Raw genomic sequence first — 23,706 nt, 5'->3', positions numbered from 1 at the left:
CTGGTGTCCCAGTGTTTGTGACCGTGAGCAATCAGTACCCCAGCTACGCCCCAAAATGGAGCAGAGAAAGCGATTTTGGTGCAAACTTAAAAGGGGGTTATTTCCCCTAACGCCAGAGCTGTGATCTCCAGCCCTGCTGCACAGAGCCATCCAGAAGCACAGGGAGTGTATGGGTGTGAAGGGAAATACAACTCCGAAGGGACTCAGGAGAGCCTGCAGCCGTAGGCCTGACTCCGCGGGTGCTCCGGGGCTGGAGCACCCACAGGAAACCAGAACCACCCCCTTCCCCCAGCGCCTCCTGCCCGGCGTTGGGCCCCACCGATCAGCGCCTCCCCCTCCCTCCCAGCATCTACTGCCTGCCATGGATCAGCTCGGCGCCTAGGCCTGCAGCCCTGGGTTTGGAGAGCTCAGTTCTCCCTGCCCTTGCGGGTCCCAAGAGCCTCTCCCCATCGGACACTCCTACAGTCGGGAGAAGGAGCCATTTACCCAGGGAGGCTCTTCCTCTTTTCCCACAAAGAGGCCACCAAGCGCCAGCTCTGTAACTCTCCTGTTTTTAAGGGGCAGAAGGGTTCCAGCACCAGGCTGTAAGAACAGGGCTCACAGGCAACTCCCTGGGGCCTCTCCCTCCTCTCAGAGCCAGTGCCCAGCTCAAGCGGTGGGGAAGCCAGGTCCTCACTGGAGCACCTTTCCTGGAAACCCACCCACAATCACCCCCCACTCTCCCAGTGGGCTGTTGGCCCAAGCCCTGCAGGGGGCTGGGCTGCAGAGGTGTCATGCTGGAGAAGAGGTGCTCAGGGATAAGCAGGATCCAGCCTGCTTAGAATCATAGAATATCAGGATTGGAAGGGACCTCAGGAGGTCATCTAGTCCAAACCCCTGCTCAAAAGCAGGACCCATCCCCAATTAAATCATCCCAGCCAGGGCTTTGTCAAGTCTGATCTTAAAAACTTCTAAGGAAGGAGATTCCGCCACCTCCCTAGGTAACGCATTCCAGTGTTTCACCACCCTCCTAGTGAAAAAGTTTTTCCTAATATCCAACCTGAACCTCCCCCACTGCAGCTTGAGACCATTACTCCTTGTCCTGTCCTCTTCCACCACTGAGAATAGTCTAGAACCATCCTCTCTGGAACTACCTCTCAGGTAGTTGAAAGCAGCTATCAAATCCCCCCTCATTCTTCTCTTCTGCAGGCTAAACAATCCCAGCTCCCTCAGCCTCTCCTCATAACTCATGTGTTCCAGACCCCTAATCATTTTGGTTGCCCTTCGCTGGACTCTCTCCAATTTATCCACATCCTTCTTGTAGTGTGGGGCCCAAAACTGGACACAGTACTCCAGATGAGGCCTCACCAGTGTCGAATAGAGGGGGACGATCACGTCCCTCGGTCTGCTCGCTATGCCCCTACTTATACATCCCAAAATGCCATTGGCCTTCTTGGCAACAAGGGCACACTGCTGACTCATATCCAGCTTCTCGTCCACTGTCACCCCTAGGTCCTTTTCTGCAGAACTGCTGCCTAGCCATTCGGTCCCAAGTCTGTAGCTGTGCATTGGGTTCTTCCGTCCTAAGTGCAGGACCCTGCACTTATCCTTATTGAACCTCATCAGATTTCTTTTGGCCCAATCCTCCAATTTGTCTAGGTCCCTCTGTATCCTATCCCTGCCCTCCAGCGTATCTACCTCTCCTCCCAGTTTAGTATCATCCGCAAATTTGCTGAGAGTGCAATCCACACCATCCTCCAGATCATTTATGAAGATATTGAACAAAACTGGCCCCAGGACCGACCCTTGGGGCACTCCACTTGATACCGGCTGCCAACTAGACATGGAGCCATTGATCACTACCCGTTGAGCCCGACAATCTAGCCAGCTTTCTACCCACCTTATAGTGCATTCATCCATCCCATACTTCCTTAACTTGCTGACAAGAATACTGTGGGAGACCGTGTCAAAAGCTTTGCTAAAGCTTGTCAGGCTTTAAAGATGGACACCAAGAAGGTCACTAAGGTCACTAGCGCACGGAGCAGCGGGGTAGGTGATGTCAGGGAGCAACACCCCTGAGCACACAGGCAGCTCCTCTTTGCTCCACCTGCAGCTCCCAAGGGACCTGAGCGCATAGCCGTAGCCCCCGAGGACCCAGGCTGGAGCCGTGCAATGCAGACGGGTGACAGATGGCAGTTTCCTGCAACTCCCGGACAGATAGTGCTGAACGAAGTTCAACTTTACTGAATGAAGTTTACACACCATTGTGGGCCAGAGATTGTATGTAATTCTCTGGGGGAGGGGAACCACAGCCCTCCCGGGACTAAGCACAGCGAGGGGGGTTAGGAAAATTCACTCAGGTTGTCAAACCTCCACAGAGCTCCCACCGCCTGGAGGGAGACTCACATAGACTGGTTCAGACTGGATTCTCCAGGGACCAACAGGCAGAGAAAGGACTTTCAGTTAAATAGCCTGAGTTAAAACTGACTCTGATCATAGAATCATAGAAGATTTGGGTTGGAAGAGACTTCAGGAGGTCATCTAGTCCAACCCCTTGCTCAAAGCAGGACCAATCCCCAACCAAATCATCCCAGCCAGGGCTTTGTCAAGCCTGACCTTAAAAACTTCTAAGGAAGGAGATTCCACCACCTCCCTAGGTAACGCATTCCAGTGCTTCGCCACCCTCTTAGTAAAAAAGTTTTTCCTAATATCCAACCTAGACCTCCCCCACTGCAACTTGAGACCACTACTCCTCGTTCTGTCATTTGCTACTACTGAGAACAGCCTAGATCCATCCTCTTTGGAATTCCCTTTCAGGTAGTTGAAAGCAGTTATCAAATCCCCCCTCATCCTTCTCTTCTGCAGACTAAACAATCCCAGTTCCCTCAGCCTCTCCTCATAAGTCATGTGTTCCAGTCCCCTAATCATTTTTGTTGCCCTCCACTGGATGCTTTCCAATTTTTTCACATCTTTCTTGTAGTGTGGGGCCCAAAACTGGACACAGTACTCCAGATGAGGCCTCACCAATAGAGGGGAACAATCTTGATTGTTCCCAGCTTCTCATCCACTGTAATCCCCAGGTCCTTTTCTGCAGAACTGCTGCTTACCAGTTGGTCCCCAGCCTGTAGCAGTGCCTGGGATTCGTCCATGCAAACAGACAAGATCTCTGGCCCAAAGTGGGTCCCAATCCTTGGGGAAGGGTAGGAAGGACTTTGGCCCCATAAAACTGGGTGTTCTGGTTCTGAGCAGAAGGCGCTATGAACTTGTAACCACAGGAAAACCCCTGGGGAGGTAGGAAGGACTGTCCACCAGCCAGGACCCTTGTTGGAATCAGGGGGTGATCTCTAGTGGCTTATTACCATGTGTGTAGGGCTTCTATTGTTTTAATTTTCTCTGTAAGGCTTTTACCTTAAGAATAAATGTGCTTGCTTAGAAAGAGCTGTGTGGTAACTGAACTGGGGCCATAACACTATTTACCACCTCTGAAGAGAAAAGTAAGGAGAATTCACAATGTAGGTAGGGAGCAGGCAACCTGGAAATACCCGGCTCAGGAGGGAGAGAGGCACCGGTCTTCATGAAAGAGAGGCAACAGCAGATGTCTAAGAGTGGGTGTTCTGGATGCCTCAGAAGGGAAATTCAGGTGCAATTGCCCTACACTGTGACAGTCTACCTGAAAAGGGAAGATGCAGCCTTCTGGCCTGAGCATGCATGATCAAATGCATTTCCCTACACCGCTATCCCGACATCCAGCAGCAGCTGAAGATACAGGTGCCTCACTCTGAAGACTTAGTGACTCTGCAGGGAGCAGAAAGAACCAACACACTTCATAGAGGTCCCTCAGCCTATCAGGGCATCTCAGTCTTGTGTGGATCCAGACCCAGTCAACTCCTCCTCCTCCTCCAAGCCTCAAACCCGGCAAGACCCAGGGCCAGCCAATCAATTGTGTAAGCAAATGGAACCAACTGGAGCTAAATGTCTGAACTCAAAAGAAGTGGCTTTTTGGTCACAAATTATGCAGGACGTTAGGAACAGCAAACTCACAGCGTTCATGCCTTGTCCATAGAATGGTACCACGGCGTGGGCGGCGTCTCCCATCAGCACACACCGGGAGGTGATGTGGTATGAAGAGCACTTCACAGAGATCATGGCCTGGGGTGGCAGCAAAAAGTAATCACGCTGCAGCTCTTGCCTTCAGCCAAAACAATAGAAAGTTTGCATGAAATGTGTGATGTCATCATTGGAGACGAGAGAATCAGTCATCGATGTAATACGTACTGTGCCAGGATGCGAAATCAAACCTTTACATTGGGGTACTTGTGCTCAAAGTTGTGGGAAACCTGAACAGCTAGATCATTAACTTCAACCCAGGGGATTAAGCAGCCGCATGCCGCAGAATGTAATGGTAATTTAATGGAGGCAGACATTTGCTGTTCCCCATCAGGTAGTATATTACTATACAGCTAGATATTCGTATTTAACACTATCCCTCATGTTTGTGGTCCTGCTTACACTGCATCTCTTTACAGCAGTGGTCTCCAACCTTTTTAAGCACAAGATCACTTTTTGAATTTAAGAGCAACTCAGGATCTACCCCCATTTCCCCAAGGCCCGCCCCTTCCCTGAGGCCCTGCCCTGCTCACTCCATCCCCCCTCCCTCGCTCTCCCCCACCCTCACTCTCACCGGGCTGGGGCAGGGGGTGCGGGCTCTGGGCTGGGGCCGAGGGGTTTGGAGTGTGGGAGGGGGCTCCGGGCTCAGCCTGGGGCACAGGGTTGGGGTGCAGGAGGGGGTGAGGGGTGCGAGCTTTGGGAGGGAGTTTGGGTGCAGGAGGGGGCTCCAGGTTGGGGTGCAGGAGGGGATTTGGGATGCGGGCTCTGGGAGGGGGCTCAGGGCTGGGGCAGGAGGTTGGGGTGCAGGAGGGGGTGTGGGGTGCAGGAGGAGGTACTGGGGGTTGGGGTGCAGGAGGGGTGTGGGCTCTCGCCAGGTGGCACTTACCTGGGGCAGCTCCCGGGCAGCTCCCAGACAGTGCATTTATTAATATGTTGAATAGGACTGGTCCCAGTACAGACCCCTGGGGGACACCACTATTTATATTTCTTAATTCTGAAAACTGACCGTTTATTCCTATCCTTTGTTTCCTATCTTTTAACCAGTTACCGATCCATGAGAGGACCTTCCCTGTTATCCCATGACAGCTTACTTTGCTTAAGAGCCTTTGGTGAGCGATCTTGTCAAAGGCTTTCTGAAAATCTGAGTTCACTATATCCACTGAATCACCCTTGTGCACATTCTTGTTGATCCCCTCAAAAAATTCTAGTGGATTAGTGAGACATGATTTCACTTTACAAAAACCATGTTGAATTCTTCCCCAACAAATCGTGTTCATAGAATCATAGAAGATTTGGGTTGGAAGAGACCTCAGGAGGTCATCTAGTCCAACCCCCTGCTCAAAGCAGGACCAACCCCAACTAAATCATCCCAGCCAGGGCTTTGTCAAGCTGGGGCTTGAAAACCTCTAAGGAAGGAGATTCCACCATCTCCTTAGGTAACCCATTCCAGTGCTTCACCACCCTCCTAGTGAAACAATTTTTCCTAATATCCAACCTAGACCTCCCCCACTGGAACTTGAGACCATTGCTCCTTGTTCTGTCATCTGCCACCACTGAGAACAGTCTAGATACATCCTCTTTGGAACCCCCCTTCAGATAGTGGGGGGCTGCTGTTAGGATACAGATATTCAGGCCTGTCTCTAAAGGCCTAAGAATTTAGGTGTATTCTTATCACTTAGCTAGTTATAGAGGTACAAAACAAGAATCAAAATCACAGTCTGCCTGTTTATAGGCCTTCTCTCACTATGATAGTCTAAGGGCGTGTTCTTAGGCTAAGGTCTCTGGCTAAGCAGCAGAGGTAGCCATAAGCTGGGAAGTACATGGTCCCATCCTTACATTCCAAACTGGTCACACTGAAATAAGGTGCTATTGAGCTGTTAGGAATACAATCCTGTCCTGATAATGCCTATCACCTCCAGAGAAAGGGAAGAGCCTAGAAGATGTAAAAGTAAAAGTAAATGTAAAATGTAAAATGTAAATGTAAATGTAAAAGTAAACTTAGTTTGATAGCATCCTGTCTGGCAAGAACTCACTTACCAATAGCTGGGATGTAAAATCCTCATTTCTTTCTTGTTCTATCATTGTAGTCTCCACTTCCCTATTGTTTGTCTGTATAATCTCTGTCTGGTTCTGTGATTGTCTCTGTCTGCTGTATAATTAATTTTGCTGGGTGTAAACTAATTAAGGTGGTGGGATATAATTGGTTAAATAATCATGTTACAATATGTTAGGATTGGTTAGTTAAATTTCAGTAAAATGATTGGTTTAGGTATAGCTAAGCAGAACTCAAGTTTTACTATATAGTTTGCAGTCAATCAAGAAGTAAGGGGGGGAATGGGAACGAGGAATGGGATAGGGAATGGGGGTGGGGGAATTGGAATCATGTTTTGCTAAGGGGGGGAATGGGAACAGGGACACAGGCAAGGCTCTGTGGTGTCAGGGCTGGGAAGGGGTGATACTAAGGAAGGAAACTGGAATCATGCTTGCTGGAAGTTCACCCCAAATAAACATCAAATTGTTTGCACCTTCAGACTTCGGGTATTGTTGCTCTCTGTTCATGCGAGAAGGACCAGGGAAGTAAGCGGGTGAAAGAATAAGCCCCCTAACAGCTGCTATCAAATCTCCCCTCACTCTTCTCTTCTGCAGACTAAATAAGCCCAGTTCCCTCAACCTCTCCTCATAAGTCATGCGCCCCAGCCCCTGAGGGAAGTGGCCAGGGCAGGGACTGCAGTCTGCCACTGAGACCAGTGGCTAGAACCTGGACTGCAGCCTGCCACTGAGGCAAGTGGCTGGACAGAGGACTGCTGGCCCCTGGAAAGGGGGAGGAGAAAACCGAGTGGGGCACAGCTGAAGGGCTGTGTCCAGAAGAGGACACCGTAGTCCTGAGAGTGACACGGGTCCTGATGACAGAAGCAACAGCGGCGAGATGCCAATAGATAAAGGCGCACCGGCAAACCAGAGCTAATTCCCACAACGGCCAGAGGAGGTGCCATGGTGGTGAGTCCTGCCCCGTCACACTCCGGTTTAGGAATCTCCTTCATATTCTCAGCCGTGAAGACCGATGCAAAGAATTCATTTAGTTTCTCCGCAATGGCCTTATCGTCCTTGAGTGCTCCTTTAGCATCTCCATCGTCCAGTGGCCCCACTGGTTGGTCTGCAGGCTTCCTGCTTCTCATGTACTTAAAAAAATGTTTGCTGTTACGTTTTGTGTCTTTGGCTAGCTGTTCTTTAAATTCTTTTTTGGCCTTCCTAATGATATTTTACACTTTATGTGCCAGAGTTTTTGCTCCTTTCTATTTTCTTCGCTAGGATTTAACTTCCACAGTTTAAAGGATGCCTTTTTGCCTCTCACTGCTTCTTTTACTTTGTTGTTTAGCCACGGTGGCACTTTTTGGATTCTCTTACTATGAGTTAGGTGGGAGAGCACCTGTTTTCCCCAGCTTGGGAGTCACTAGCAGAGACAGGCCCCGCCCTGAAGCCTGCATTTAGGCACCCAACTCTGTGAGGGAAGTGGGGCTTTGCACGCACCTCTCTTGTCGCATCTCCCATTGGCTTGCTGACGCAGCGCCCGCCTTGCGTGTGGCCTTTTATGGACGGCCACCCCAGCGCCTGTCTCTCCCTATTTGTCGTGTAGGACCCTGGATGCCTCGCTTGGGCTGTGGGAATTGCAGGACGCTCCTGGGGTTTCCGAGGCCCCTGGAAGTGAGGCGTGGTGACACTGAGCACTGCAGTGCCTACTCCTACTCCCAGAAGCTGCCCCCATCATCTTGATGGGCCTTTGCACCAGGACCCACTGCCCTGGCAGCCTTGTCACCAGTGCAGCTGATGACTCCCTAGCGCAGAAGGAGGAGGGTGCGCTGGGCCAAGCGCCCCAGTCAAGCAAATACACCCACTGTGGCTGAGGTAAGTCCTGAGGGGGCCCTGATGCCCCCAAGAGGAGGGGAGCCTGTGCCAGTTCCCGAAATATGCCATCGCAGGCTGGCCCATGGGCCCTCCTGCACTGGGAGATCTGCCCAACTCAGGAGCGGGTGAGGGACGTTGCCAGTGGGGAAGGAGGGTCCAGTGGTTAGGGTATCAGCCTGGTAGCTGGGAGATCCAGCTTCAATACACTGCTCCGTCACAGGCTCTCTGTGTGACTTTGGGCAAGTCACTCAGTTTCTCTGTGCCTCAGTTTCCCACCTGTCAAAGGGGAGCTGTGAGGATAAGCACATTAAAGATGGCAAGGCACTCAGATACTGCGCTGATGGGGGCCTGCATTAGGCTTATACACCACCCAGGTCCTGAGGGCTAATGGGTGTGTCAGCCCGCAGCTAACCTAGCCCTTGGCACCTAGAGGGGTGTTAAGTAGGTCAGTCAGCAGGGCCACCTGGAAAGGAGACCGACTTCCATACAAGGCCGGAAAGAGTTCCTGGAGGGAAACACCCTGGAGGGAGGCGGTTGGGCGGGCGTGTCTCTGAGGGGATGGCTACAGCCATGGGAGGGGTGTTCTGTCGCTGTGGTAAATCCCCTCCCATGAGAGGCCGGTGCTAGGCTGACTCTCTGCCAACCCAGCGGTGTCTGCTCTGAGTTACCTCTTCAGGGGGGTAGGTTTCCCCTGAGGGACGGAGCTAGGTCAGCCAAGTTTTAGGTAGAGGCCAGGCCTGGGAAGGATCAGAGTAGCTGGGCAGGACTGACGCTCCAGCCCAGGAAGAGCCAAAGGGTTGAGGTTTGGGATCTGTTGGAGGACTGTGAGTTGTGGCCTGGAGGGAGGGGTGCAGTCCCAAAGCTCAGGGAGCCTGAGGGGGTACAGGGACAGGGGTACAGGGCCTGGGAAGGGCCTGCTGACGAGGTCTGGTAGGAAGAGGCCCAGGGAGGTAGCAGGGGATGGGTTTGAAGAGACAGACAGTGCCTGTTCACTGCAGGGTTCCTAGGCTGGAACCCAGAGGGGAAGGGGGGCCTGGGTTCCTCTACCAGCCGCCAGGGAAGGTGGCATGAAAATCCCCCTGATACAAGGGGATAGGGACTTCTGAAAGCCCTGGGACGAGAAGGTGTTTGGGGCCTGGCTCTGGGCCCTGTGGTTCTAAAACCTGATGTGAGGGTGTTGGACTTTCTGTTACCCTGAATGGACAGGGTGGAAATAAAACATGACCTGGCTGGACAGCCAAATCACGAGGAGGGGCAGCAGGGTGACCAGACGTCCCGATAAAATTGGGACTGTCCCGACATTTAGTTGTTTGTCCCGCATCCCGACCGATGTACGGTCGGGACGCCATTTGTCCCGATATTTTGCTTCGGCGGCACTCCGGCTTTTATTTTTTTTGCTTGGGGCAGCAAAACCGAGAGCCGGCCCTGGTGGGGGCGTGAGCCTGTGGATGCCCCCCCCCCGCCCCCCCGCCATGTGTCCTGATATTTTGTTCTTGTCATCTGGTCACCCTAAGGGGCAGACCACTGCAGGGCAGAGCAACCACTGGCCAGGGTGCTAGAGAGGAAAGAGCTGCTACCCCATGCTCAGCCACCAGGGGGTGCCCCAGCCATGAGTCGACTCTTCCACAGGGCCAGGTAGGTCAAAGGGTAGATAAGGGGCCAGTTCTGAATCTGCAGGAGAGAATCTGGCCTGGTTACAGCTCCCCTGATTCTCATGACACACCCGCCCCAGCAGGCTGCTCTAGCTTGCACCAGCTAATGGGACCCTAAGTGCAGCTGGAGCCCATAACGCCCTTTCTGCTCTGGGCTGAATGGAGTGGAGGGTGCAGAGGGCAAGTCGGGCATCCCTTATGCCGGGCGGACTCTCGGCTGCCTTTTGGCCCCTTTGTGCCACCTGAGGATCACAAAGGGATGCAGTTGAGAACCGGGCCCATTGTCTTTTCCACAGGGCCCCTGCCTCATTCAGTGCTCAGGGCAGACTCTGCTGAGGGAATGAGGCAGGAATTCAATGCTTTGTTTTATTCGTGTTCTTCAGTGTGTTGTTTCTGCCTCGTTCCCAGTGCACTAGTGCCCCCTGGCTCTGAATACAGAAATATTCATTCCCTCATTCTCTGAGGAGCTTCTCTTGCCACTCGTCACCACAGAACCTGAGTGCCTCCCCGCCACTGCGGGAGAAAAACGAGTGGCCAGTGTGGAAAATGTTCTCTGATGAAGTAACTCACGCTCTCCCACTAGTCTCTCGGGAAGGCAGCTGTGTAAAGCTGGAGACTGGTCTGTAGGTGGCAGCAAGGATGCACATCACACTGACTTCTCTGGAAATCAGGGCCCAGTTAGGGGATATTGGAGTCAGCGACAGGTGTCACGTATCTCATTGTTCTGCTAGCAAAAGGGCAATGTCAGGACCAGCCCAGCGGGATTTAAAAATGACACCTCTGATAATCAGCCCTCAGGGGGTCAAACTGGCCACCCAGCGAATGAGGAGCACGCAGTTAGTGGCCACCGGTGACAAGGTTGGTTTCACAGCATCACGCAGAAATTCTGTGGCAGCGTCAGAGATGGAAGCCAGTTGTCTGAACCATAAGACTGTCCCTTCTCCTCTGGCAATCCCTGACTTACTCACTACACACCTTCCAACTTCTGCAACAAATGAGACAGGGTCCTACAGGCACCAGCCTCCTTCACTGCACAGCCCGGATTCAGTCCTGAGCAGATCCATCCTTGGGCACTGAATGAAGCAAAGGTCTTGTTGCAAAACGGTATGTGATTGTGTAATAATGACTGTGTCGTAATGCACATGCACAAGGGGGATGAATTAAGGTGGCTCAGCGACCTTAATTCTGGCATTTCCTACCTTCGGAGAGCTTGACTTTGCAATGTTCTTTGGAGATTGGTGGGTTTTGTATGTAATTGTGCCAGAGTGGCACATGTCCATATGAATTGTGTTCTCCACTTCGTATTGTGTGCTGAACATGTCTAAACTTGCCCAAGGCAGCCTATTGAATGGCATTCCAGAGAGCTGCACTGCCCAGAAAAGGAGTTTCACAGAAAAGTCACTAAGACCACAATCTGGGGTTATTAGCTTGACTGGCTCTCAACTACTGGCTCACCCCTATGGATCAATGGGCTTTTCTACACAGATGGGGCAAACGTGACTGGGGAGGGGGCTGGAACCTTCTCACTGAGCACATGGTTAAAAAACAACAGACTCTATTTAAGGGTGGGATGCCGCTGACCATCACCACCTGCAAGCAAGAGACACAGGAGAGGAGGAACTCTGCCTAGCCTGAAATATGGAGACACCTCGGACTCACAGGAGGGGTGAGATCAGTCTGGAGTACCTCAGAACTTTTATTTTCTGAAGACCTGTAACTCATTAGTGTTTACGAATACAATGACGGTGGTTAAGCCAGTCCTTGGCTAAGCCCTGTTCCTTGCTTTCCTGCGATGTTGTCCCTGAAGGGGTTAAGCTAGAAGCCAGAGTGACCACAGGAAGGTGGAGCTCTGGGGGGCTCGGGAGATCTGAGGCACTGGTTCCAGAGGCTGGAGCGGCTGGAACCCCGAGTTCCATGTCTCAAAGATGGGCTCAGAAAAGAGGTCAGAGCCTGGGACTGTACGTTATGGACCCAGAGCTCGGAATGGGGACTAGACTCTGCCCAGATCCAGCTACCTTGGAAGCACATGGGACCTTGTGGTTGGGTCTGCTTGCTACAGACTGATGGCCCTACGCTGCAGTAATGGGCCAGGCTGGGACAGTGACTTTCTAGGTTTTCAATAAAGGAAAATGGACAAAGCAGACATTCAATCATGTGCAGCCAAATGGCCCTCACACGTGTTGTCACCTAGGGCCTTCAGATCCAGAGCTCCGACCTCTACCATTGAGCTAAAGCATTAATTGTTAGCAGTAGGAGGCTGTTATCCCCAACGTGGTCCAGTGGGGTATGTGACATACACCTGGCCAGTCACTAGAAGGATATGTGATATCGACACCTGGCCAGTGGATTACGTAACTGGTAGATTTAAGTTGAATGCTGGGAATCAGAACTCCTGGGTTCTGTTTCTGGCTGTGAGAGTGGCATGTGGTCTAATGACTACAGACAGCATAGCTTATCACCTGGTGAAGGGCAGTCTGACCTTCCATCTTGTTATGCCAGTTGGAAGTACAAATCAGACTTCAGTCTCTTCTCCTACCCATCCGTTCTGCAATATATCTGGTGTCTAGAGAAATACAGAGCTCCACTCCCAACGAACCTGTAACATCCTGTACTTGTCACTTGAGGCAGAGTCCCTGCTGATCCGCACTAGAGTATGAAGTCACCAGCCCCACGTGAGCACTCGAGTGCTAGACATGTGCTTGTTGCTTTACGGCAGTGCACTAATGAACAAAGAAACACCAGAAATAACACTTACGCTCCTATGAGGGGAATTGAATCCGGGAAGTAGGTTTGGAAGAAATCCAGCACTTGATCGCCTGTCGTGAGCCGTTCAAAATCCTCGAAGGGCATGAAGAGCGTGCAGGTGAACGACTTATCCTGTGGGTTGAAAGGGAAATGCAAAGAGATGCTGAGAGGGTCGAGATGAGCCCTGTGTGCTTGGAGATGCAGCACAGAGCTCAGCCGGTGACCCAGCGAGGGAGGCAAACAGCTCAGCTTGGAAAGGGGGTGAGGACTGTGTTCTGGGCCAAGGTGTTCGAAGCACCGCAGGCCGGCAGAGGTACTCTGAGAAAACGAGACCCACACGCAGCTAAGCAGCGATTTATTGGCTTTATTGAAGGTTAGTGACACACCCGCAACGGGGACTCCAAGCGTTGCTGTCACGGAGGCGGAGAACCCAGCACACCGGAGCTGTGCCTGGGACGGAGTCTGACGAAGGGGTGAACAGCGAGCCATAACAAGCAGTACACAGAAACAGCTTGTGAATATATAATTAGGTACTTCCCTAAAGGGGCTTTCCGCTACCTGGCAACAGGCCATGCAAGGCAGACACAACCGGCCTAAAACCGGTTCAAGGTGGTTCTCCATGTCCTGCAGTGACCGGGCGGCCTCGAGAAAGCGGAAGTTCCCTAGCTAGGCCGTAACAAAGTCTTCCGCAGTCCCTTACAGACTGCGACAGCTGCCCCATTTCCCATCTTGCTTTTGTCATAGATTGTTTGTATCCTCATAGCGCCCACAACGGTCTCGGCATGCACCAAGTGCCGAGGACAGGCCTGTCCCCGAGCACACACAAGCCGCAGACAGGGAGGAAAGGCGGGAGAAGGAGCTAGAGCACAGATTGGTCATGGCCATGACTTGGTGGGGCAGGTGGTGGCGGGTGCGGTACAGGGGAGTTGGGGGTGGGTAGAGAGTGGGAGAAGTGGGAAAGGAGGGAGTGGAGCTCAGTGCTGGGGTGTATCAGTGCAGGGATCCACTGGTGAGGCTGGCAGGAGGAGCATGCTGTCCTGTGCAGCAGGACGAGGGAGGCCTGTTAGGGAGGGGGCACTGGAAAGGCCCAGTTTGTTCGCCAAGCCTTCTGCCAGTAGGATGGGCTGGCTCTGGCTTGCTCCTGCCAAAGTCAGTGACCAAACTGCATTACTTCCAAAGGAACAGGAGCAGGCCCTTTGCTTTTGTCTGCACCCGCATTATGGAGCATTCTCTTCACCCATGTGCCAGGGGCTGGAATCCCCAGCAGACCCAGCTACCCAAAGAACATTATCATTGCACCAGGTGTACATTGCACCAGGTGTACCATTGGACCTGGCCATCTGCCCATGTGCATTCATGGTCATAGCTTTTCAGGACAGGAGGGAGCACTCTGACCTTCTGCGGAGCACAGGTCATATACTGAATGCAGCCCGCTGGAGAGCAGCTTGGACCTCGTCTCCATCTGCCTTACTTTGGAGTAAGGGAACTGAACCTAGTGCCATGTTCCATAATAGTCTCAGCCTCACATTCTGGGACCTGGCACCATTGCCAAGTTCACCAGAAGGGTTGGTGTGAGGGTCCAGCACAGGGCGGCAGCAGTCGGGGGAGTTCTGACATTGCGGGCATTTGCCATCAGGAGTTTCTAAAGAGGAGTTGGGTTAAAGTGCCGATGAGCTGCAGGGAGGATCCAGGCTGTATCTGCATGGGCTAGGTGTGTCCTGCCAGCCTCTGTGGGGCTGCTGTTTCCACTTCCTGCTGTTCCTCCCCCACTCGCGCATTGTTAGACCGCTTGCTAGCCGTGTGTTATGCACTGCCGCCAGGCCCAGCTTTGTGTCAATTGGGGGTCAGGCCCTTTCACACAGGGTCTGCACTTTCCTGGTCTGTTCCACAGAGGGTCAGATTGTGGTTGGCCTTTACGTGGGAATGGGGCACAACCAGGAGAGACCTCTCCCCACCCCATCATGGTCCCAATCAGCAGCAGGGCACGGATTCAGTCTGTGAGCCTCCCTGGGTTAAAAAGTCCACCCCGCTTGCCATGGCAGCGCTAGGGTCTGTGTATCTCCCCAAGCCCCCTCCTGCCCCCAGAGCTTCTGCAGGAGCCAGGCCTGGAGCCGTCCCTGTGCCCCGAAGGAATGGCAGTGGTGGGTTCTTACCAGGTTAGGCAGCGCAATCATCATGAAGGTGTTCCTGGGCCAGATGTGAAGGTAATTCTCTTCCATGGCAAACTGAAAGGAAGGGACTGGTCAGTGTCTCTTTAGCAAGCCCATTACCCACAGATCAGCCCTGCAGAGAGGCAGGCAGGGTAGACGGAAACTGCACCATTTCACAGGTGGTAAAAGCCTTAGCAAGTTGGGTTGTTTCCCCATCATCCCCACCCCACTCACTCCTGCCTCTTCCTTAGGGTTGCCAACTTTCTAATCGCACAAAACCGAACACCCTAGCCCCGCCCCGAGACCCCTCCCCTGCCCCTTCTCGAGGCCCCGCCTCCACTCACTACATTCCCCCTCCTCGGTGGCTCACTCTCTCCCACCCTCACTCACTTTCACTGGGGTTGGGGCAGAGAGTTGGGGTGCGGGAGGGGGTGAGGGCTCTAACTGGAGGTGCACGTTCTGGGGTGGGCCTGGGGATGAGGGGTTTGGGGTGCAGGAGGGGGCAGGCTGGGGCCGAGGGATTCGGAATATGGGAAGGGGCTGCGGGTTGAGGCAGTGGTTTGGGCTGTGGGAGGGCATATGGGCTCTGGGCTGGGGGTACGGGCTCTGGGGTGGGGCCACGGGGGCTGGGGTGCAGGAGAGGGCTCTAGGCTGGGGGTGGGGCTGAGGGAGTCTGAGTGTGGGAGGGGACTGCGAGTTGATGCTGGGGGTTGGGGTGCAGGCTCTGGGGTGGGACTGGGGATGAGGGGTTCAGGGTGTGGGAGGGGGCTCTGGGCTGGGGCAGGGGGTTGGGATGCAGGGGAGGGTGAGAGCTCTGGCTGGGGGTGCAGGCTCTGGGGTGGGGCTGGGAATGAAGGGTTTGGGGTTCAGGAGGGGGCTCCAGGTTTGGGGGGGCTCAGGGCTGGGCTAGGGGGTTGGGGCACCGGCTTACCTCGGGCGGCTCCCAATCAGTGGCACAGCAGGGCTAAGGCAGGCTCCCTGCCTGTCCTGGCTCCGCACTGCGCCCCAGAAGCAGTGAGCAGCAGGTCCAGCTCCTAGGTGAGGTGGGAGGCTCCACGTGCTGCTCTCGCCCACAGGCACCGCTCCCCCAACTCCCATTGGCCGTGGTTCCCAGCCAATGGGAGTGTGGAGCCGGTGCTTGGGGAGGGGGCAGCACGTGGAGCCCTGTGGGGCCCACCCCCCGGCCTAGGTGCCAGACCTGCTGCAGCCCCAGAGCCAGGACCGGTAGGGACTAGCCCGTCTGAGCGCCGCAGCCCCACCGACCGGACTTTTAACGGCCCGCTCGGCGGTGCTGACCGGAGCTGCTAGGGTCCCTTTTCGACTGTCGAAAACCGGACGCCTGGCAACCCTACTCTTCCTCCATTTGCTATCATTAGTGCCCCGCCCTAGTGGTGTTCTAGACTGTCTGCTGACATCACCACTTACTGGCTTCCCAGAGCCACAGCAGCACTCCCTTCCCTTTTCCTTCAGCATCAGAGACTGACTGCAGGAGCCCTCCCCCAAAATGAAAGGAGCTGTCGGTTCGGTGAAAGCTGCGTCTGATTCCAAGCACTGGTGGGAGAGGAGGGCGTGCAGAGGGGCATCGGTGGGTTCTAAGGTCTCCCCCCAGGGATGCTCCGGCATTGAGCAGAGCCCAAATACTCACTGTTTGCAAGTCCTGTGCTAACAAGCAATTGCCTTGTGCTACCACCTGTTTTAAAGCCAAGATTAACTGGTTCTACCAGCTCTTATGGATCCTGTGATAATCTTGAAAACAGGGACATTGCAGTGATGTCTGCCTGAGTCTGCAGGGAGCCTGAAATAATAGCTCTGAGAGGCAGGACCAGCCCCATCCCTCCCCCAGAGCCAACATTCTTAAAAGGGATTTCTAGAAGGGTTGCTGTGGCAAGGACCAGGGTGTTACAGCAGAGCACAGGATGGAGGGCGGCTACTTACGTCCCCATCCTTGGGTGGGATGATCAACTCCATGTACCCATGAGGAATGTACACATGGCTGTAGTTAAAGCAAGTTTGCCGCATGAACGGCTTTCTGACTGTAGAAAAGGCTCCATCACATCCCACAATGAGGTCACAGGTGACTTCCATGGGTGTTTGGTCAGGTCTGAAAAACAAGAGAAACCATTAAAATGAGGCTGCAGGACTTTGGCCTGGACCAGTGAACTCCCACAGCACCAGTGGCCAGGGTAGATGGGCCGTTTGCTCTCTGCTGAAGAGGTGTCTAAGCACTCTTTTGGACTTGATTTTTGGGTGCTGTGTTTAGCCTTCAGGTGTATGAAGAGACTGTCTGATCAACGTAGATTTTATAGAGTTCAAGGCCAGATGGGGCCATTGAGCCTGGCCGCCTATCACAGGCTGTTACATTTCACCCCGATACCTGTCCTGAGCTCAGGGACTTGAGTTAGACCAAAGCATTTCAGGCCTCAGGAGACTAAACTCCTGTGTGCCACAGGCAGTGACCAGGGGAACGCGAGGTGCCACGTGTACCCAAGGCCCTGCAGTGGACGAGGTGACATGCCCAGGTGATCCCCGCAGGCAGCCTCTGCCCCATGCTGCAGAGCAAAGCGTGGAACCCCAAGGTCCCGGCCATCAGTTAATAAGCTCTGGGGGTGGAGTAAGGACTTAGTCTGTAGGTTATTAAAGATGGTGTTTGTGAACTAGTCTCCACAGCTTTGTGTAAAAGGCCTCTGTTTACAGGGTGACCTAGTGCTGACAGCAGCCGCCAGTGTTTCAGGGCCATGCGGGGCCATACCATACGTCACGCTCAGCTAGAACAGGGTGTATCTGAATACCCAGACAGACACCGCAGACACCTTTGCGCAATGGCCACCAAGATCCCTTCACAGGAGAACAAACACATCATAAATCTGACGGACTGGTTCAACGCTGACGGTGCCGGGGTGTGATCCAAACCTGCCAGGTCACAGAAACCAAGTCATCACCTTACCTCAGGGGAGACTGTCTAGCCAGGACATGGATGGAAAACTAAAGGTGGCAAGACAAGCATGTTTGTTACTTGCACAAACAAATAAATCCATGTGTCTGGCTCATTGCTGATGTAGTTGCTTTGGCACTTTTAAATTCTTCATGAAAACTGCTGCAATGTCTGAGTCTTCACAAACCTGACGTCAAGGGTCAGCTCAGAACAGCCTTGCCCAGTTGTTTGTTTTGATTAATTATTAGGCAAAAGCTCTATGAAGAGAGCACTCTCAGGGATGGGGCCTGCATTACCCTTGTAAGGTTAATAGCCCTGATTCAATGTGGCAGCGGAGCAGCTTGTGTCCAAAGTACAACTTAGCGTTGGGGTACTTCTCAGCAGCTGTGAAGAGAAGAGAAGTTTCAATGTAATGGATTTAACGAGCCCACACAGCTATCCCAGAGAGCGCCCTTTTCATCTCTTTGATCAAATTAGATTCCTTCTGTGGGCGGGGGCGGGGAGGGAGCGAGATTTTATGGTTAAAACTTATGAAAAGTATTTACTAAGTGCAATACATCCTGGCAAAATATTCTTGTTCACCGAGACAATGGTAATCTTCAGATACCACTATGACTCCTGTCCCTGCAGCATAGGAATCATCACAGAGACTGGGCCTGTGACACCCCCCAGCAGCCAACGGGAGATACGTGCATGCACCCAAGGGCAGAATGTGGCCACCCAGCTGTACGGCTGACACGTAACTACTTTGTAACATGCGGCAAGTAATGACTTTTTTCCTAGTAATGTTGTTAAATCACTCCATGTTGCATTCCAAACTCAGTGTTCAGTTGGACTCAGTAGAATGCAAATACACTGAAGAGATGGGTTATTTAGCTTTCCTGTCAACTTTCCCCTTATTTATACACAAAGCAGATAATTAGGAACAGTTCAAATTATCTCACCCAATCTTCAACATCACCCACCATCAAAATCCCCCGTGATATCAGCTGTTTTTCAATGAATGTCTAATCTGTGGGCTCAGTTTCCATGTGCACCAGGATGCTGTCTCTCAGAGCTAGTGCTCTGGAAATCAGTCCTTAAAACAAATTTACATATCAGGGCCACATTTGTTTTAAATGCTGCTGCTGGTTTCTCCCTTACATCCCCATCTTAAAATGTGTTCTAGGTGCCAGACCAGAACGCAGGGAGTTTGGAATCCTAAAGCCGACTTCCACAGCAGCCACAGAGTGGGAGTGAGAGCCTGGCCACATAATTCAGGGCCAAATGTTCAGAAGGACCTGCTAATTCTGGCACCCAGTTTGAGACAATTAGGCAGCCCCAAAATGAGGCACCCCAAAGTTTGTAGCAACTTTTGTAACATTGGACCTTACTCTCTCTAGTCCAAGTTTGTTCCTCTGTCAACTGAGCACAGTGTTTTCCTACCATAGAGGTGTGTTGGGGGGTTAATGTTTGTAAAATGCCTTTCGACTTTCAGATAAAAAATACTCTAGATAAGTTTTAAGTATTATTCGAGACGTGTCTTCAAAAGCTACATGTTAGTCTGTACTTGTAGACTCTGTTAGTGGCTTCTGACTATCGTGAAGAGACCCAGAACTCTTGGAGAACCAGAGCAGCATTTCCAGAGGAAACCATGGAAACTTAAAAAGAAAAGGAGTACTTGTAAACTTAGCCCACTTAAAACTTAGATCAACCTAGCTATGTAGCTCAGGGGTGTGAAAACTTTACAGCCCTGAGTGCCCTAGTTAAGCCAACCTAACCCCCCCCCACACACACACACACACACCCTGCCCCTGAGTAGACATGGCTAGGTCGACAGAAAAATTAATCTATTGACCTAGCGACTGCTCCCTGGGGAGCTGGATTGCCTACACTGATGGAAAAACCCCTTCAGTTGATGCAGGAAGCATCTATATTATGTCTCTACAGCACCATAGCCTTTAAATTAGGGCTGTCAATTAATTGCAATTAATTGCAGTTTTAATCACACTGTTAAACAATAGAATACCAATTGAAATTTATTAAATATTTTTGGATATTTTTTGACATTTTCAAATATATTTATTTCAATTACAACACAGAATATGAAGTATACAGTGTTCACTTTATATTATTATTTTAGATTACAAATATTTGCATTGTAAAAATAACAAACAAAAGAAATAGTATTTTTCAGTTCACCTCATACAAATATTGTAATGCAATCTCTTTTTATCGTTAAAGTGCAACTTACAAATGTAGATTTTTTTTGTTATATAACTGAGCTCAAAACCAAAACAATATAAAGGTTTAGAGCGTACAAGTCCACTCAGTCCTACTTCTTATTCAGCCAATTGCTAAGACAAACAAGTTTGTTTACATTTATGGGAGATAATGCTGTAAACAAGAAGCGGGCAATGTCACCTAAAAGTGAGAACAGGTGTTCGCATGGCACTGTTGTAGCTGGCATCGCAAGATATTTACATGCCAGATGCGCTAAAGATTCATATGTCCCTGCATGCTTCAACCACCATTCCAGAGGACATGCGTCCATGCTGATGATGCTCATTAAAAAAATAATATGTTAATTAAATTTGTGACTGAACACCTTGGGGGAGAATTGTATGTCTCCTGCTCTGTTTTACCTGCATTCTGCCACATATTTCATGTTATAGCAATCTCGGATGATGACCCAGCACATATTGTTTGTTTTAAAAACACTTTCACTGCAGATTTGACAAAATGCAAAGAAGGTACCAGTGTGAGATTTCTAAAGATCACTAAAGCACTCGAACGAAAGTTTAAGACTCTGAAGTGCCTTCCAAAATCTGAGAGGGATGAGGTGTGGGAAGCATTCTTTCAGAAGTCTTAAAAAAGCAACATTCCGATGCGGAAACTACAGAACCCAAACTACCAAAAAGGAAAATCAACCTTTCTGCTAGTGGCATCTGACTCAGATGATGAAAATGAACATGTGTCAGGCCTCACTGCTTTGGATCTTTATTGAGCAGAACCTGTCATTAGCATGGAAGCAAGTCCTCTGGAATGGTGGTTGAAGCATGAAGGGACATATGAATCTTTAGCGCATCTGGCATGTAAATATCTTGTGACGCCAGCTATAACAGTGCCATGCAAACATCTGCTCTCACTTTTAGGTGACATTGCCCGCTTCTTGTTTACAGCATTATCTCCCGTAAATGTACACAAACTTGTTTGTCTTAGCAATTGGCTGAAAAAGAAGTAGGACTGAGTGGACTTGTAGGCTCTAAAGCTTTACATTATTTTGTTTTTGAATGCAGTTATTTTTTGTATATAATTCTACATTTCTAAGTTCAACTTTCATGATAAAGAGATTGCACTACAGTAGATGTGTGACGTGAATTGAAAAATACTATTTCTTTTGTTTTTTTAACAGTGCAAATATTTGTAATAAAAAATAAATATGAAGTGAGCACTGTACACTTTCTATTCTGTGCTGTAGTTTTTGAAATAATATTTAATTTTGTAATTTTTGTAATATTTGAAAATGTAGAAAACATCCAAAATATTTAAATAAATGGTATTCTGTTATTGTTTAACAGCACGATTAATTGCGCTATTGATCACGATTAATTTTTTTTAATCGCTTGACAGCCCTACTTTAAATCCTTGGTCCAACCCTAGATTTTCTTAGGTAGGACGAAGTGAAAAGGGCCTAGGAGCACTCCAAAAAGGCCAGGACACTTACCTGTTAGCAGCTCTTTGTTTAAATTTGCTCTGTCCACAGAGAGAATGTACTGCAGGGAAACAGTTTTAGGAAGTGAGTATTTCTGAAGCATTTTTTGCAAAAAATGTTTGGAGGATGACATGATAGGCAGCAGTCCTGCAAACACTGACACGAGTCCTTAACTGTAAGCACATGAGCTGTCTTGCTGAAGGTGAGACAAGGCTCTGAACCTTCTCCAGTTTTTCAACCCGAACTGGACACAGTCTTCCAGCAGTGCTCTCGTTGCTGTGGGGGGCAGTGGAGGGGGCAGCAGGGCTGGGGGAAAGGAACGCTGGGTGAGGCAGGGAGGCTGCATGTGAGGAAAGCCGGGAGGGAGAATGTGGTGGAGCAGAAAAACCGGGTGTCAGGGCTGGTGGCTGAGAGGAGATGGGAATGGGGTGGGCCCCCAGGTGGGATTGCAAGGCATAGGGAATTGAGGCCACGTTTACACAGTTGGATTGTGAGAAACAAACCATTGGGACAGTTTTTGTGAGGACCCAGAGGAGTTAAAATATTTGTGTTTTATGGTTATAAAAAACATTACAGTGTCCCTTGGCCACAAGATATTTTTTGCATTAGAGGCAAAATAGCCAAAATATGTACTTTGTTCCACCATTATGGTGCTGATGGTGTACAGTCCCTTCCCTGAGGGCTCAGAGCACAGCCCCAGCCAGACAGGGTGCAATGGAAAATGCAGAGAGGGGGATAAGGAAGGTTTTGTGCATAATTACTCTTAACTCACTCCCCAGGGCATCCTTTCGTCCACACACGCTGGATGCGATCACTGAGCATTACACATTGCTGTAACACCGGTCCGGTGAACGTAAACAAAGGCCCCTGCCCCCAGGGCATGTGTGGAAGGAAAATACCTGGCTCTTTGTTCCATAGGGGATGGAATATGTTTTTCCCGAGGGCATGTGTATCCTCCTGGCCCGCATGGGGATGCCTTTGGCCACAATCTGAAATCAAAAGGGAAGAGACTTCCATTACCTTCAGCTCCAACAGTGAGGCTGAGGGGCCAGTGTGTGACTCCCTGAAGCCCACTAAGTCCAATGGGGCCTAGGCCCAGCCCAGCGAGTCAGGGATCCCTAATCCGGCCCTGGCAATGTGTGATGTGCTATGCTATAAAACTGCTGCAGCTCACTGAGACAATTAGCTGCCAGCTCCTTCTAATAAAAATCCCTGGCAAGTTGGTTTGGCCAGAAAAGGTCCGTAAAGCCCCCAGCGCCTGTGTAGGAATCCAAGCCAAGGTGCTGCACTGGGGTACGAGCTGTGTATGACCTGGGCTTTATTCTCCCCTCAGATCTGAAAGGGCACAAGCCTGAGCAGCTGCAGTTAGACCCCACGCAGCAGGGGCAGGGCTTGCACCCAAGCGGGCTGTGCGGAGCTCATGGCACACTGCGGGCCTGAGCCAAAGCCCAGTGAGGTCTGTGGAAAGGCTCTGATTTCCATGGCCTTTGCAGCAGGCCCTGGGCTGAGGATATATGGGAAAATTCAGCTTTATCCCTGGATGGCTTGGGGCCTAGACCTGAAAATCAGCCCCACTGTTCTGCTCCCTGGCACCACTGCCCACACCTGGCTTTCTAGGGATGATGCTTCCACTGACTGCATCGTACTTGCCCTCCCCCCGTCCTTACTCCTCCGAGGGCTCTCGGCCCAGATAGCTGCCATGAAGAGCCGGTGCTCTCTCTCTCTCTGGGTCCCCTGGCACAACAGCAGAGCGCCAGCTGCATGGCCTCCGCACACGCCTGCTCCAGGGGACGCGGGACTCGCCCTGCCAGGCTGCCCGCACCTTGGCCGCGTGCCCTGCAGCAGAGGAGTGCCAGGCATGCAGGAGAAGTGGCGATTATCTCAGGAGGCCGTGCCAGTGGACAGCTTTGGTGTGTTAACGGCTCCCGGGCAACGTTAGGGAGAAGCACAGCTACGGCCTGTCCCTAGGGCTTGGAGCTGTCCCGGCCGGCCAGCAACTGAAATGAAACCTGTGCTTGACGAAAGGTCGTCAGGCATTCGCTTAAAGCCCCCGAGGGAGGCAGTGCGGCTACCTGCTCTTCCATCCCAATGGCCTTGAGGGCCTGGCGTCCTCTGTGAGACAGCGCCAAGTTAATGCTCCTGCCCCGAGCAGCTCTGGCGACGCGTATATCTGAAAGGAAACAGCAGCTGCAGTTTGTCCCTGGGGCGGCCATGGCTCGCGCGCAGAGGAAAGCCTGTGCACACGGCAGAAGGCTAGCCAGGCAGGAGTCGAAGCAAAGCTTTACACTAGCCTCCCATGAGAGCAGGCATTTATTTACACACAGCTTCACAAGACTGAGGATCCTGCAGCAGCTGGCGGCAGGCCTGGTGGTTTGCTCCAACGCCATGCCGGAGACATGCGCATGTGACCTGAGGGGGCTGGGACATGGCAGGAGCCTGGCCTCCACCAGGCTTTCTGCCTCCCAGGCCAGTGGCACCTTCCCCCACCCCTCCCAGGGAGAGGCCGGCACATTCCTCGCTTCCTGGAGGGCAAGTACATCACCT

At 51.6% G+C, this 23,706-nt stretch overlaps 1 protein-coding gene across 2 annotated transcripts in view; it reads right to left on the bottom strand.

Moving 5' to 3' along the window:
• The window catches only part of KMO (kynurenine 3-monooxygenase), a 46,195-nt gene that overhangs the window by 10,766 nt on the left and 11,723 nt on the right, over positions 1 to 23,706 (bottom strand). Inside the window, exons 3-10 of one of the 2 annotated variants that reach the window (XM_048869024.2) lie at positions 23,235 to 23,332; positions 22,062 to 22,151; positions 21,175 to 21,223; positions 17,765 to 17,852; positions 16,472 to 16,637; positions 14,540 to 14,611; positions 12,397 to 12,518; positions 4,021 to 4,168 (exon numbers count right to left, since the gene is read on the bottom strand). In XM_048869024.2, the coding sequence (XP_048724981.1) occupies positions 4,021 to 4,168; positions 12,397 to 12,518; positions 14,540 to 14,611; positions 16,472 to 16,637; positions 17,765 to 17,852; positions 21,175 to 21,223; positions 22,062 to 22,151; positions 23,235 to 23,332 (833 nt within the window). The remainder of the gene's footprint in view (positions 1 to 4,020; positions 4,169 to 12,396; positions 12,519 to 14,539; positions 14,612 to 16,471; positions 16,638 to 17,764; positions 17,853 to 21,174; positions 21,224 to 22,061; positions 22,152 to 23,234; positions 23,333 to 23,706) is intronic. The other variant, XM_048869025.2, reaches the window with a different exon arrangement.

Source organism: Caretta caretta, chromosome 11, assembly GCF_965140235.1.
Source record: "Caretta caretta isolate rCarCar2 chromosome 11, rCarCar1.hap1, whole genome shotgun sequence".
NCBI classification, from domain to species: domain Eukaryota; kingdom Metazoa; phylum Chordata; order Testudines; family Cheloniidae; genus Caretta; species Caretta caretta.
The sequence above is the reverse complement of the archived record's forward strand: the minus strand, read 5'-3'. Positions and strand labels throughout refer to the sequence as shown.